The following is a 16526-nucleotide window of genomic DNA, read 5'->3' on the forward strand; positions in this document are numbered from 1 at the left end:
GTGCTTCTCCTGGCAGGAGGGGCTCACGCTTCTTTCTACTAGGTGTCCCCACAAAGCGGAGCATTCAAAAAGCTGCCAAGGTTAATAATGGCTGTATTTTTCTTTTTTTCCCCTAGAATTGTATGTACTGGGTTTGCTAAATAATTGGAGGTCTTCTCCTGTCGGAGAATTAATATGGATGCATTTTATATAGTTACCTTTAACATGCACTCTCTTACCTAAATGGAGTTTACTCCTAGTTTTATTTATGGCTTTCCCCTTTGTGAGTCTCCCTTGTACTTCATTCCATGATGTTAGCCTCTTTCTATGCATCTTATAGGCGCACATTAAAAAATGGTTGAGTGATTGAATCACATAGTGTTGCACAGTTTGTGACTGGGTGACATGCCAAGGAGGTTATTTAGTGACTAATTTCGAAGGGGAGGAGAAATTGCAGGCTTGTCATGTGGAAAAGTACTTCAGTCTATTGAGGCAGCATTACTTAGATGACTGGGTAAAGCAAGATGGCCTGCCCCTGTTGTGAGCAGAGAGAACAAGGAACATTTTTACTGTTTAAAAACCTTTTCCCAGAAGGCACGGATTTATAAAATGCTGTACTGTAGACTGAGGATTTAGACTCAAGGCTGAAAACAAAAAATGCTTTATTAGAAGAAGTGGAAACAAATGTTCATCTTACTGCTGTAGCCATACAGGTGATTTCCTTAAGTAACAGTAAGTGGCTTTAATTATTTCAGAGCAAAAATCTTATCAAAGATTATTTGATATTTGTCTGTAGGTAACAATATTGACTGCGTGTAATAAGACTGCTACTATTTTTAATTGTAGAAACAAATAACCAGAGTAGCATCAGGACAGCTGGAAAATTATGCCTGAAAGAGCAGACTGTGTAGGATTTGGTTGGAGACTCTCCTCTCTGCTTGTTTGCAAGATCCACCTTCAGCATGCACATTGACTTAGAGGCAAGGTGAAGCAATCAAACATTATTTTTGATATCACCATTAAATTTGTTTTGTGGTTAGCTTAGAATTTTACAGATCTGTTTTATATTCAGTAAAAAGTGAAACAGGTATTCTTTGTTTTCCCCATGGGAGCTTTAGGATATGGTATGAATTAAGTTTATATGTAGTCAGGGATATAAAAGGACATACCGAGACATGTAAAGTACCTTAAGGTAAAACATTTGGATAGCTGCAGGGGCTGGGTTCATACACAAGTGTGCATTAAAGATCTAGGTATAAAGTAAGGGACAATAATGTTAAGAATGTGTTTGATGCTCTGTCATATGGAAAGGGAAATAACGCTGTGGCTGAGCTGTGCTTGATTCAAGCTAGTGTATGTGTGCCTACAATACTGTACCCTAAAAATTCTTAGGGGTATTCGTGCCATACCCCTTGTGTACACCTGCACTACGGGTAGGAAGACATGGGGATGGGATGCCACAGTGATATCAAATAGTATGGTGATGACTCCTGACTGAGGTTCACTCAGGGCAGCACGTCTCCTTTCTGGATAATCATGTGTATGTGCTCTGACTGCCACCTCTCAGGATAGTGAACATCATCATCTGGTTCTCCTGCTGTGTTCATGTCACCCTCTGGCCAGGCAAGCCTGGCAAAATAAATGTACGAGCATAGAAACTGGAAGAGTGGCTCACCCTAAGAAACATCTTATTTTGGCTGATTGCAGCATTGTTGATCAGGGAAAGGAAAACACATAGAATTAATAACATAGATGGAAGAAGGAAAACCCAGCAATTCTTTTGCCCTATCGATACATGTTCCATTAACTGTTTTGTTCTAGTGCAATCATTAGAATCAGAGAATTGCAGTTTCATGGATATTCTGAGTTTTAAGCTCAGCTCTTTTTGCACTACAATACAGAGATTTTACAGCTTAACATATACCAAAACTATGCAAAAGAAGCTAAAAAACTGAAACCCAGATACATGCTAAGGATGGGAAGTCAATAACAATAAATGCTGAGATTTCTCAGGGAGTTCTGCAACTCCTTATCTGGAAAATTATCTGGAAAACGACAATGGGAATATAAGGGACATGTCAAGAACAGAGCTAGCTGGGTCTCGGAATTCCCCATTCACAGCAAGTTTGAACACTGAAATCAGTTTTATTTTGGAACCACCAGCATGTGGTTCCCATGATGAAAAACTGTTGTGAAACCTGGCATATCCTAAAGTCTTGTATTGTGGGGCGAGACTTAGGTGAGGCCAGGTCTCCAAGCTTAACCTAGACTAGCTGTTTTAGGGTCTGAACCATCTCTTTTGGGCATCAGGGAGCCCATCCTTAGCCAAAATTGCCAAATAAACTAATCTGGAAGTGCTGTTGAGGAGCGATAGATGTTGAAACTTCTGCACATCTTACTCCATGGTCTAGAAGATCAGTGCACAACTGTTGAGTACCCGGCTCTGCTGAAGAGACCATGGAAGACCTGGGGTGCCTACCTGAGGGCAGACTGACCAAGTTGCCCCATGTCTATGGATCTGGAAAGCCAAAGCTTTAGAGCACTCCAGAGTTGTCTGATAAGAACCCATACTGGTGTTTGACTGAAATCTGCTGGGTGGTTGTTTTTTTTTTTCCAAGCAACGTTTGCTTTACTGATGTTTTTACCAAATGTTTCAGCTCTTTTGAATTAGCATTGTCTGTTGAAAGTATTTTTCATTGGAAAGTTCCTGACCAGAAAAAGCTAAAAGTGATGCTAATGTGTTTGCCGTTGGGCAGCTGGAGGAACCCGCAGCTGCAGCCGGCCTGTTTTTTTTTTCTTTAATGTCTCAACATTATTGGGAAATTTATAGGAATTAAAAGACATACAAAGAAAAGGCAAGAGCAAACAAGTGTGACAAAGTGATGCCTGATAGCATGAGAAGGATTTGGCTTTAGAAAGACAGTTGTGGTACATGTACTTAAAAAATGTCATTTTCAGACTGTTTATCAATTCTATAATTTTCAAGTGCACTATTTCTTCTTGTAAATATTATTTTAGAAGTATCAAAATTGTATCTGACAGTTTTTTGCAAAAGCTGGTTTGTGCTTTCAGCTGTGGAAACCCAACCTTAGTGAAAGATCAGCCATGACAGGTGTGGTATCATACAGTGCAACTACTGTTCAAACTGAGGGATTTGGACAACTAGGGCTCTAAGGCTGTCAGTTTATTTTTATGATGGAAGAACAAACAAGAGGATTGTATTGTTGTTGGGTTTTGGGTTCTTTAAGTAAGCCTTTCCTTTCTTTTCCTAGAAACAAAGTGAAGGATTGCCTCAATTTTAGAGGATTTTCTTCTTGCGATCAGTTTCTGTAAAAGATCTCTTCACCTTGAATTTATCAGTATTGCAGCTGCATTTATCAGTTTTATATCAGTATTTAGTGCTTCTGCAGCTTTTTCATCAAAGATTCTCCAAGCTCTTGATAAAATTCATTTCAGATGACCTCAGTGTACTGGTGGGTGATCCAGTTTAGGAACACAGGTGCAGTTTCCTCGGGGAACTACAGGGTGCCAGCAGGAGAGTAAGAAAAGCCATAGCTTTGCATGCCTGAGAGGTGTCTGCTGGGAACTCCAGGGTGTCTCCAGGACAGTGCAGAGATGAGCACCACCTAAGGAACATGCTCCATCTAGGTATTTTGGCAGGCTGAAAGCCTTGGGGCAAAGCCAGTTGCTGTGCTCTCTGTTGATGTAGACAAGGCCTGGGAGAGCAATGGGTAGGTCTGCCAGGTCAGAAACCCTCACCTACTTTTTCCTTTGCCTGTGTTTTGCTCTGAGATGTTCGCAGATAGTGGCATGAGTCAGGGTACACCTCTGGTATCCATGCCTGGTGAGGTGGAGTGTTGGTGTGGAAGCAGTGAATCAGTGGTAAGGCATAACTCTAGTTGGCATTGCCCTGGTGTGTGTGGGCACGGCTCTATGTGCTGCTCTGGCGCACACCATGGGTACAAATGATGCACTGAAGCCATCCCAAGAGGCAGAAGGATGGTTTCTTCATTGTGAGAGGACCACCTTGGGACAGACCGCGAGAGTGACCTATGAGGCAGGACAGCCATAAGAAATTTAGAATAAAGATAGCACAGTGTTGTATTAGTCCTGACAGAGGACAAGACAGATGGGATTGTACTCCAGAAAACACCAGCTGTCGAACCACTGAATGGCAGCTTGCCCTTTGCTATCCATAAGGCTTGTGATTCATGTGACTCTGCCCTTCTTTCAGGGTAGCTGAGCTGTTTGAGGAGGCAGGAGCTGCAGCAAGCTTTGTATTCTGCTGTATCCAGAGATACTGGTCTGCTCAGCCTCTAGGTGAGCCATTCGGGTGGATGGATAGCTGGTTTGCTACCTTTCTGCATATAATCAGGTTCAAAATGCAGCAAGTTACTGAGTATGCAAACTGAATTGAAATAAAGAACATAATTGATTTTACATGTTTACTCTTCAGTATATGTCCGGTGCCTCTGTTCTGCTTCAAAAAAATACCCAGATCTGTATCTTACAGATGGCAGTGTTGTTAGACTGAAACCTTCCTCAGGATACACTTATATGTGGTATGATCTTTTTTTACTACATCAAGTAAAAGCTTCTCAGTGATGCCTATCCCCTCTAGTGCTTTATGCAGAAATTGTAGTAGTAGCCATTTGCCATATTTTAACCCCAAGGATTGACAAACAAGTTTCTATTTCAAGGGTGTAAGGCTACAGGGAGCAAGAACAAGGAAGACCTATGTGCTAAACAAAACCACGCCCTCAGGCAAATATATTACATAGCTGCAGTTGAAAAGCACATGATCCTACGCTTATATTAAAAGATCTTCCTTTTACCCTGAAAGCAATTGGCTGTGACTTCACCTAGTAGTTATGGGCTCAGATAAACCCAATATCCTCTTTCTCTGTCCCTGAGTCATGCAACAGAAGCCCAAGAACATATGGCTCAAGACAGCGTATGCATGAGAGTACATTTTCATTGAGCAATGCCGGGATTTTGCTCAATGGTGTGAGGTGGAGGGCAGGAAGAAGAAAAGCAGTGCAGAAAGTGGGGTATATGTGGGAGAGAGTTGTGTGTCTTGAATATCGCACAGAAGATGTATAGAGGGAAACATGAAGAGACTATCGTTTGAATTTTTGAAGTTTCCATTGGCAAAGAATCTGGAGATTTTGGAGAAGAAAAAAAAAAAAAAAGTAGAAAGAGAAAAAATATTGACCAGGTGACAGGAGATGCTGTAATGTGGCCAGTGAGGCTGCCTGGCTCCTGGCCCTGTCTGGCCCTTGTGCTCTAGTCCTCCTGCCCTGGGTACCATGGACTCTGTGGCTCCAGCTGCTCTCCCCTTCTGCACACTCCACCCATGGGCTGAGTCACAGCCTAAAATAGAAAGTGAACCTTCCAGGAAGGGGTTGTGCACTCAGACTTCGTGCCCTCCCAGCCCAGTGGGGTCTTGATTCAGGCTGTGTGCTCCATGTGCTATTTTAAAGCAAAGCAAAAGTAGATAGCACTGTAAATGTCAGTACTCAAGAAAAAGGCGTTTGAACAATAGCTCGGCCCCGTATTTAAACTCCTTGTTTTCCTCTTCGAGTATGGGAATATGCTAAGGTGGAAAATAGGAATTTTTCTTTGACAGATTTCTTTGACTTATGAGGAATGAATGTGCGTATATAGGAATTTGAAGTCCAGAAGTTAAGGAAAATAAAACCTGTTGCTTTCAAGGCTTCCCATGGAAATTTTCTCCTCTCTACAAGGTAACATCAGAATTTTCCTTTCACTGCAACCCAGTGTATCCCAGTGCCTGTGCTTTGTGTGCCAGATACTGTTGAATCTGTTGGTAGGTTTAGCTGAAGTAACTAAACAGGGCGTGATATAGCTTGTATGGTGGGGACCAAGGAGGTCTTTCATCCTCCGTGCTCTCCTCTCATTGCAAAACATCTAGTGCTGCCTATCCCTGGAGGCACGATCCCAAAGCAGCTCAGATTCAGTAGGAGTCTTTTTGTTCTGTTGGCTCAGGTCCAGAGTCTGAATGCACAATCCAGCTTGGTATGCTGCAGCGTTTCTTCAAGCCAGATGGAGAACTGTGTTGAATGCCCACTGATAATTTTGTTAATATCGTTTAGTTATATTTTATTTTACATTTCAGTAGTTCTCTGTGCAAATGAAACAAATTATCCCATGTTCCCCTTTGGCCGGATAACTTTTGTCGGCTCGTTTATGACGCATCCCTGCGCACTCCTTTGTTCTGTTTGCACTTATTTATTATTGCTGCTGCCACAGTCAGGTTATCTCCTTTCTTCTTTTTGATACTTGATACTGCAGACTTTTGATCTCTGGCCCTGGGGAACGTCATTTGTAATTCCCAAGTGCGGAGCCTGCTGTGATGAGAACAGCTATTGTTTATATACCGCTAGTGCAATTCCCTTGCCAGTGGAAAAACCTGTGGTGGGGCAGGAATAGAATATAACTTCTTGCTTCATCAGGCATGGATCACTGTTACTGCAGCAAATCCAGCCATATTGTCAAAGCTAGAAGTGAGAGGGGAAAAAAATGGTGAAGATTTCAGATCAACAGCTTCCACTACACAAGTGTGTACTGTGTAACTTCAGGAATGTGTAGTTGGGTTGGGTGACGCTCGGTTTTCTATAGTCCCTTGGAAATGATGGAGAGGGAAGCTGAAATTGCAAACAAAAATTCTAGAAGCTGTATTTTTTTTTAATGTACTTGATGGAAGCCAACTTGACTTCTTCATTTCTCTGTTTTTCCACTTTATCCAAATGGCACCAGAGCAGGCACATAATGCTTGCTAGAGGGAGAATTTCTCCTGTGTCCGTCATTGACAATGTTCAGTCACCTGGAGAGGTCAGAGCTGGGAAGTGCGATGTTGCAGTTTCCGAAGCACATGTATTCATTGCAGGTTTTGGCCATGGCCTTAGTTAGCAAAGCACAAATATACATGTTAATATATATGTTAAGGGACTTTTCCCTTTCATTTCCTTGCTTATTCATTCCTTACTGCTGGCAGTTGCTGATGATGATTAGAAAACTATAATAAAATATTTTCAGAGTATGTTCTCTACAAATCTTTGACAGCTCGGTTATCTTTGGTTGTGGCACAGAAGCCTTTGGCACAAGTTTTATATGGGCTGACCATTTTCATGCAACTTGGGTGTCGTACTCATGGTAAATGGTGGTACCTGTTGTTCTCCTATGCTTTGTGTGTCCTCTGCATAATAAAGACCACATCAAGGTATTAGCAAAAGGCCAAATCCTGCTCTGAAGTGAATGGAAAATTCGTTCTAATATTAATTTTCTCATGTCTAAGGAGTTCAGGTTTATTTGTGATGCCAGAGCACCAGCATTTTCTTCATATTGTGGAATTGGTGAACTCTGCTGTGTGTGTGTGTCTGATCAATAAGCTGTTACAGCGTGTACCAGCTACATGTTCCTACAAATATGGTACTAAAATCCCTGATGTTGGCTTAGGAATAACAGATAATGATAATATGGTATTTGCATGAGCAAACTCATTTTTAAGACTCTCATATTCCTTTAACATCCAACCTATTTTATTGCTGTCTAGAGGTGCTATTTTCTTTAGGCACTGAGGTCACAAGATGTTTTATTTATACAGACGACAAATGATTTGGTGTTGTAGGTAGTTTTCTTTTTTATCCTGTAGAGTCGAGGTCACCACAACCCACATCACCTTTTCTTCATCCAGTAATTTTACATCCTGTACGTTTTTCCTTTTGTTTCCAGATGCAGAGGGAAATTGCTTATACGGGCCGAGACGGCCCGAGCGCTTCCCGCCCCGGATCTGCCACACACCCTTCACATGTGATGCCCAGCTCGCCACCCTCCACCCCGGTGCCCCACTCCATGCCTCCCTCTCCATCCAGGATCCCCTATGGAGGGGGACGGCCCATGGGTGTGCCAGGCAACGCCACCATCCCCCGGGACCGGCTCTCCAGCGTGCCGGCATCGCGCTCCATATCACCCAGCCCAAGCGCCATTCTGGAGAGGCGGGACGTGAAGCCAGATGAGGACATGAGTAACAAAAACCTTGCCCTGATCCGAAATGAAGGTCTGTACGGGGACCCCTACTTGTTTCACGAGGGGAGGATGAGTGTGGCCGCACCCCACACCGGACACCCCCTCGATGTCCCCGATCACATTGTAGCCTACCATCGCAGTGCCATGAGGTCATCAAGCACTTACTGTAACCCCTCTATGCCGCCTGAAATGCTGGAGCAGTCCTTGTACAGACAAAAGCCACGAAAGTACCCGGAGAGCCACTTGCCCACGCTCAGCTCTAAAACGCCTCCCGCGTCCCCCCACCGGGTGGCTGACATGCGCATGATCGATATCCATCCTCACCATAGCGCCCACGTTCCCCCCCACGCCATCCAGCCTGACAGGTCTTCCCCCAGCCGCCAGTCCTTCAAAAAGGAGCCGGGACCGCCTGTGTTTGTGGACACCAAAGTGCGGAGCGCCCTCGGCCTCCCAGGCATGGCTGAGGTGGTGCCGTCTCCCGTCGACAAACAGGCTTTTGGCTATGGGTCACCTGCGATGCCCAAGGACAAGGAGACAAGGTAAGGCAGAGATGGAGCTTAATTTATGCAAATGAGAAATGTTCCTAATATGAACATCTTGTGTTGTCGTACACCCGGGGGACGATGTGATGTGTAGGAGGCTGCTACGCTGGGCTACGGTGTTTATTAGCTGTCTGTCAAGGTAGTTAGTAATTTAGAGGAGATGCAACGCCACCCGTTATTAATCTGAAAGTATTGTCAGCCCATGATGAATCCCTAGTTATTTTCATTTGTGTAAATTTCAGTCATTGGAAAAAATATAATAAAATAAAATGATTAACTAGGATTTTTCTTTCCAGACAACCAGATCATGTTACAAGAACAAATGATGTTCTGTTCCTGCTAATAAGGGAATATATTTCACCCCCGTTAAGAATGACACTCTGATATTACAATTTTGGTTCTTTATGGAGTGGAGTTTTTCTCATCTAGTGTTAGGAAATGGGAAGAATTTATCATTACTGTCTTATCTCCTGTAAAACATGAATTTGCATAAAAATAGGACAGTTGTTTATAATAATGTTCCTCGAGGGGAAACTGCTGAGAAGAGCAAGTCTGTCCCAGGGAAGAAACTGAAACGAGAATGCTGTTCCCAATGATTTTTACCCAGCATCACAAATAGTTGGTGACCTGACTGTTGTTAACTTTTCTGCGCTGAGAATGATGACAATGATCTCTCCTGTCTTTGAAGGACTAGATTCACACAAAGGTCTGTGAAGGCTTCTCCTGCTACAGACCCTGCCCTAGGAAAGAAAAATCGTTACCCTGCCAGTCCGTTATTGTGTATGTGCATGAGTTGCTCTAATCTCTAGCGTATTGATTGTGCTGTTAACTTTTATAGAGCTCTTTAGGGAAGTGAAGATGAATAGCTGGAAAATGCTGAGCTCACAAAGGCCAAAGGTAACTACTGACTGCCTTAAACCACTGGGGAGGTACAGAGCTTCACGTGGCCCCCAAACATCCCTTCCATCTCAGCAACTTGATCAACAGTTACTTGCCTCAGATCACATGAGGCAGAAAGAATAATGTGTTGTGAGATCCCTTGTTGGGGAGAAAATGAAGGATGGAAGAAAATCATCCAACTTCACAAAATTATATGATGATACCAAGTTGGTAGTTACATTGACACAAGGGGCTATTACAGTCTAGGGTCAGTGAAACCTGATTTGTATTTATTATTTCCAAGAAAAAGATGCATGTACCTGAAATCTCATTTCAAGCATCCAATATTACAAATAGGAAATAATTTGCACTACATTTTCCACTTCTAATTCAAGAGATCAGATCAAAAATTGTACAAGTTTTGTGTCAGGGGACTGAAAATGGGGGAGGACACCAACAACTTCCCAGTCTATGCTACTTTCTCTGTCTTCTCTGGGCATCTCAGTTGTTCGCTCTGGTACCCAGGCTGTGTATTTGTGAATATACACGTAGTTCTGAAGCTCCTTAAAGGGAGCTTTGTACCAGAAATTTTAATTCTGGTCCCAAGATATAGTGATGAAAATAATATTTACATAATTACACTTCCAAATAAATACATTACCTTAAAAATTCAGTATGGTGTGTATTAGCCACATGACACTGAAAAAAAGTCATTCTGAAAACTGCTCTTAGGTTGTGGGATTTTTTTTTAACCTTGAGAAACTGTGACTTTTTAAAAAAGTAATTCCAAATACCAAAAGCAATTAATGCAAATTCGTGTGTTTTCTAACCACTGCAATATCAATAATTGTTTTTCAGTTTTAGAGATAGGAAATGCTGTACCTTATTTAAGCTTTGTAATACTTTAATAAACTTTGAAAGCAATTCTCTATTGAGATTGTACTAAACTAAATAAGGTACACTATGTGTGTTGAGGCTGAGGTGCTCATTTTGTGCTTCAGCAGGGGCTGAGTTGTTACACCTCTGTTATGAAGACCTGAAAGGTGAAGTATATAATGGCAGAAAAGCATCCTGTACCTTGTTGTGTAATATTTACAGTTTACACACGTCAGCTGTACAGCTGGACTTGCTTCTGTGAGTAAGAATATTTTGGGATTGGAGAGATGGAGCTGAATTCATCCTCTGAAATTGGAAAAATGAGATAGATGCTGCTGTCATGCACATTATCCACTTGCTGGCAGCTGTGCAAAGAGCCTAAAACCCCGGCTATAGAAAGTCAGTGGTATTGTGGTTAGTCAACATGTGTGCAGTGTCAGTGGGGTAGCAGTAAAAAGGCAAGTTTGCTTATCTGCTAGCCTTGGTAATACTGAGAAGGGAGGTCTTATGCACTTGTGCACAAAGACAAGAAAGCCTCACCATCCTCACTCATTCAACCCTGCAGATAACTAAGAGGGGGGTTGAGGCCCCTATGAGCATCAAACCCATCACGTCAGCACTGTTTTTCCTTCAGTCACTAGTGGAGTGTGCTGAGCAGAAAGGAAATACCTCTTGGACCATCTCTTTTGAGAAATTAACTTGAAGTAGTGCTGCCACAACCTCAGGGACAATGCAAAGCTTTAGTATAAAGTGAAGGAAATGGGCCTTTCTGGACAATGCCTGACGTTAACTAAATCTCTCTTCCTCCATTAATTCTTGTTCGATTTTTCCAGTCAGTGGCTGAAGTGGGATATATACGTACTTCATCAGAATATCTTGAGTACTTAGAGCAGATCAGAGCTCTCACTGAGCACATCCTGGTCTTGTTGAAGAAAATGAGCCTGTTACCTTTAGGATGTCAAATTCAGCAGATTTGGGTCTACCAAAGATGAAAAAGATGAAAACTGGTATCTCCTATCTCTTCTTCTTGGAGTTTCCCATTAATTTTGCATTGCGGACACCAGTCTTGTTAAGCCTGTTATTTAAGTCAGAGTTGAGGGGGATTTAATTGCTTCATGTAATTCTTTCTTTTATCTGTTTTACCTCAGGTATTTTCAAGGTAGCTAATTCCACTGTATAAAGAACTGAATAAATTCTCACAGTAGTTCATTTACCAGAGGCATTCTATATAAAGCAGTTTTAAAACAGTCAGAAGAAACAAGTTCATGGAGATTTCAAAAATTAAAATGTTGTAACTAGTTGTAGCAGTTCATCTTTGAGGAGTCATCGCCCCTTAAATATGAGGTTTACAGGAAGAATGCGTAACTTCTTGCAACTGAGCATAAGCTGTTTGAACAGTGATTCGCTATCATTTTTTGGATGGCCTGTTTCTGTAGATTATGGTGGACAGTTCTGGAAGTTACATGGTTCACTGAACAAAAAAATGTGATCACATTCACCACTTATGGCTTGCAGTTAGAGATTGAAGGGTAACAGCCATGTTTAGGTTATTGGATATTGTTCCTATCATAAAACCACATATTGCTTGATACTTTCAAGTATGGATGGACACAGCTATGCATTAGGGAAAAAAAACAAACAAACAACAGTCTTGCTCTGTAAAGCCATGGACAGTGAGAGACAAGAAAGATAGGTGTTAAAGATGCACCCTCTCAGACAGTGCTGTGTACTGCCTCTCCCAAAGGCAGGCAGTGGTGTGATTGCTCTGTAGGACTGCAAATAACCACAGAAATGTGTGCTTGCTGCACCCATTACAAACTATGGCCTGGTGTTTGCAATCTGGAAGCTCCCAGAAAATATGTTGGCAGTTGGAAGCAGTATCACTTTCCAGAGAGACAGAATTGCATCCTCCTTTGTGATAAAACTGGAATAACTGGGTAAAAAGGATGGCTGAACAGTATGGAGGCAAGGTAAACTGCCATCTGGCTTCCTTCTTTTGGAGGAACTATTTCTAGGAAAAATGAGATGCAGGCTTTTGGATAAGCATAGAATCATAGAATATCTGAATTGGAAGGGACCCACAAGGATCATTGAGTACAACTCCTGGGTACCCAAAGGACCATCCAAAAAGTCTGAGAGCACTGTCCAAATGCTTCTTGAACTCCAGCAGCCCAGTGCCATGACCACTGCCCTGGGGAGCCTGCCCCAGTGCCTGACCACCCTCTGGGTGCAGAACCTTTTCCTAACACCCAGCCTGACCCTCCCCTGTCCCAGCTCCATGCCATTCTCTCAGGTCCTGTCACTGTCCCCAGAGAGCAGAGCTCAGCACCTGCCCCTCCGCTCCCCTCGTGAGGGAGCTGCAGGCCGCCATGAGGCCTCTCCTCAGCCTGCTCTGCTCGGGGCTGAACAGTCCAAATGACTTCATCCACTCCTCATACGTCTATCAGTTATCAGATAGTATCAAAGCTGACAGCACTTCATAGTCTACATTTTCACTCCACCTTCAAGCTGCAGAAAGTTTAAATTTAACCATGTTCGTAGAAGACTGAAATATTCATCTGTGCATAATTTTTCCCTTGGGAAGAGAGCAGAATACAGAAGAGTTCTGCTGTTTGCTGCTTCACACCCTTCCAGGAGACCCACTCTGCTGTTTGGGGGGGAGGAATTTGGGATGAAGTCTGACTGTGCCACTTTCACTTTGTGCTAGGGAAGCCATGAGGAAAAACAACCTACTCCTGTTCCTTTTCTTTTTCAGTGAGATAAAAAAAAAAAATCCAATTAAATGTTTCTCTCATAGGGTGATGTAGAAAGAATGTATTTTTCCCTGCCTCTGACCTTCTTTTTATTACTACACATATTTCACTTACTGTTTAGCTATAAAATATGAAGTCACTGTAAATCCTTCTCCAGGACAGTGTGCTAATTAGTTTGTGGTGTCAGACTCGGTATGTGAGTATGTCTGTTACGGATGATCACTGCACTGCCTAGGGTAGGATAAGAACATGAACAAATGGTTACATGGCCCAGTCCAAGTTTGTGTCTATACAAAGCATCTTCTCAGTGATGTGAATAATAAGGATGTTCCCAGGAAAAGGAAGAAATATGAAAATCATGCTTAAATAGCATCATGGTGGATACCAATTTAGCAATACACTCTACCCTGCTCAGGATTACTTTCAGTTAGCTGCAGGGAATGACATGAAACCATAGTGAAGCTGTAGTGAAGAAACCTTGTGATGAAACCTGATGTCTCAGTGCAGAGCCAGAGAGGCAAGAGCTTGTTTTGCTTCTGCTGAATCTGGGGAGTGAGATCCTGAGGCAGGGCTCAAGTGCCTGGGTGTACCTGGGGCTGTGAAACAGGCTGCCAGGAAGAAGAGGGCTGGCGAGGACCTCATGCCTGCTTTGCTGGCAGAGGTTTGTGTGTGACACAAGCTGAAGCCAAGTCTGACCAAGAGGCTTGCTAGAGCTGGGAGTTACTTCTGACCTTGTCCCCTCCTTTCCTCCTCTACCACACCAAGTCTGGATCCCCCAGCATTCACTGGAAAACAATGTGAAACAATGCCCTTTGGTGCCCAGGCCGATAAAAAGCATATCTTTCCTAAGTGCTTGTAGAAGTGACCCTCCCTGCTCTTCCTGGGTGGTGGAGAGATGTGGATTTATCTGGGAAATTAATCTGGGAACAGAGCTGGGCTTCATCCTCTGTGTACTCCCAGCCAACAAATAGGCACCAGCAAAGAGGGTTCTTCTGCCTGCCCCTCTAGCCTGGTGCTCCACATACCAGCGTGCCCTGTCCACAGGGACACTGGCCTGCCCCATCCATGGGGGCAGCAGCCTGCCCCACAGCACAGGAACCCCAGCCTGCCCCATCCACATGGACCTTGGCAGGCAGAGAATATAAAGTTGAGGAACAAAAATCTCCGACTGTCACCACAGTGCCAGCATCCCTCAGCAGAGGCTGAGGTAAAGGCTTGTTCTCTTCCTCTGAAGCCCCCGGCTCAGCTGGACCACAGCAGTGTCAGAAGCCAGGATGGCTCCAGCCCTTCACAGGGGAGCTGGGGTGGCTGTGGAGCCGTCATTGCTCCCCCAGGGCCACGTAGCAGGCAGCAGGATGCCACCAGCCCTCCAGCCACGTCAGCCCAGCACAGCTACGCTGCTGGGCCAGCCGCATCCCTCCCTGCCCCTGCCTCCTGCTGCCTTCAGTCAGACTGCCATGTCTCCGAAAATCGGCTTGTTTTATTTAATGCCTGAAAGGCGCCTCCTTTCAGACACCTGTTTTTGAAATGTTTGGTGCTAATGGCTGTAATGAGTCTGGGTATTACAGTGAAACGATTAGGGGAAAAATCCTGCCTTGTGTTTAACAGACCGACTCCAGAGCATGTGTAGATTCTTCACATTCTTAATGCTTTTACCATATGAAAAGTAATGTGCTCTGTGCAATTGATTCCAGTGTTTCATTCGTTTTTCATCATCTCCTATCTCTGGAACATCCCTCTCCCTCTTAACAACATATTTTCCTAGATTTCATGGCAAAGGACAAGATCGGCTTTGTGTTGCCATAATCTCATTTGAAGCAGAAAATTGTTTCCAGATTATCGAATGTGGGATGGAAAAAACATCATATTTATGAATTGGTAAAGCAGATAGACTTCCAATTGAGTTTAGTTCCAGGAAGGGTTTGTGATGATTTTCTGGGGGAAAAAAAACTGTTTTCATTATTAAGTGTCAAAAATGTTGCATTGAAGTTTGTTAGAATATATTTATCCCAGGGTTTTTGTACTTGTTTTTGTTCCAAAGGTTACTGTAGCCTGAACCGGTTTCTTATTTTAAAACTTGTAACAGTGGAAATTCTGTAACATATTTCTTGGTTTGAAATGAATTAGGTCAGATTCACTAGTCTTCTCACCACCGCTCAAAATACCTTTCAACATGAAGACAGAAAAGTAAGGAGCGCACGCTGTATTCACTCGCAGTAAGAACGCGTCTGCTAGCTGGGGACTGACTGAGCATCCTCTTGTTCCCTCCTTGTGTCTGTTAGCATCTCATTAATTGCTTTGCTGTCCTGTTTTCTCGACATCTGGGTGTCTTGGAGTCTCTCCCAGCTATGGTATCTGCGTGCTATCCCAGAAAACCACTGTTTCATTCATGAAGTGTGAATGAAATAATTAGCCTGGATAACTTGTCCGGCTAATGAGCTGAGCTGGTTATTCGCTTTGTATCATTTCAGCCTGCCTTTAACTTGTATCACTACGTACGTTGGAATTTATATGACCTTATTAATTGGCAGTATTGCTTTGGCCACCAAGCTGCAAACAGTGGTGGGGGTGGCCAGAGCTCAGCTGCTCCCACGTGCCTGGGATGCCACAGTGGTGATGGGTGGCCCCTGTGGCAGGTCGAATCTGGGGCTGAACGTGCCACCTCTGACCGTGTGGCCTCTGTCTGTCCCATCTTCATTCATGAGCCATTGCTGCTGGTCTTCTTGCTTTCTGAGGTGTTTTGTTCTCAACCTCTTCCAAAATCACAGCCCGCTGTTAGTGTTTGCTTTGTGTGTTTTCCCAGTCACTGAACTGCTGGCATAGAAGGACACATTTTCAGAAAGTCCTGGCTGAGGTCCCACGCTGACATGTGTCTGCGTTGTGGTGTGTTGCTGGCATACTGGCATGTGAAAGTAGGTACCTGTGTGAGCAAAAGGCTGCTATGGAGCCTACTGCCAAGGAAGTCACCAGGTACCTGACCAATATATGCATTCGTGTAAATGATGGGCAAAGATGAACACACAAGCATCAGTCCTTCTATCCAAAAAATGTCATTGTTGTTGCTTAGTGGCCTTTGGTACCCCATGGAAAACTCTGAATGTTGTACCTATTACAGTTCTTCTTCCTCTATTTAATTCTGCTTGTTAGGAATTTCTCAGGATGTGTATGCAAAAACAAATCTGTTTTAATACCATTGCGCTGCACAGTCTGTGCTTGGTGTTTTGTGCCTGGTCTGTCACGCTGCTGTCCTTTCCAGAGCAGACAGTTGCAATGTCAGGTGCAGGGGATTTGGTCTGGGAAATCGTCAGCTTGTGCAGATTAAATGCTTCACAGACAAAAATACTGGTTGGGGGAAGCTGAAAATAGTAATGAGAAGAAGTCTAAAGTTTTTAATCCTGAAACCTTGTACACAGGCAAAACTATTGGCCCAGTGAAGGTAAGAGAGAGA

General features: G+C 43.4%; 1 protein-coding gene across 33 annotated transcripts in view; it reads left to right on the forward strand.

The window, feature by feature from the left end:
* KIAA1217 (KIAA1217 ortholog) overlaps positions 1-16526 on the forward strand; it is a 370266-nt gene that overhangs the window by 301079 nt on the left and 52661 nt on the right. For 27 of the 33 annotated variants that reach the window (XR_005263321.2, XM_038174595.2, XM_038174602.2 and 24 more), the window contains one exon: positions 7735-8567. Coding sequence is in view for 32 of the 33 variants with exons in the window: in XM_038174595.2 (XP_038030523.2) it covers positions 7735-8567 (833 nt within the window). In the remaining variant the exon portion in view is untranslated. Of the gene's footprint in view, positions 1-465; positions 712-5406; positions 5727-7734; positions 8568-16526 lie in introns of those variants that run through there. The other 6 variants (XM_072033706.1, XM_072033707.1, XM_038174607.2 and 3 more) reach the window with 6 other exon arrangements.

This window comes from Anas platyrhynchos, chromosome 2 (genome assembly GCF_047663525.1).
Source record: "Anas platyrhynchos isolate ZD024472 breed Pekin duck chromosome 2, IASCAAS_PekinDuck_T2T, whole genome shotgun sequence".
Lineage (NCBI taxonomy): Eukaryota > Metazoa > Chordata > Aves > Anseriformes > Anatidae > Anas > Anas platyrhynchos.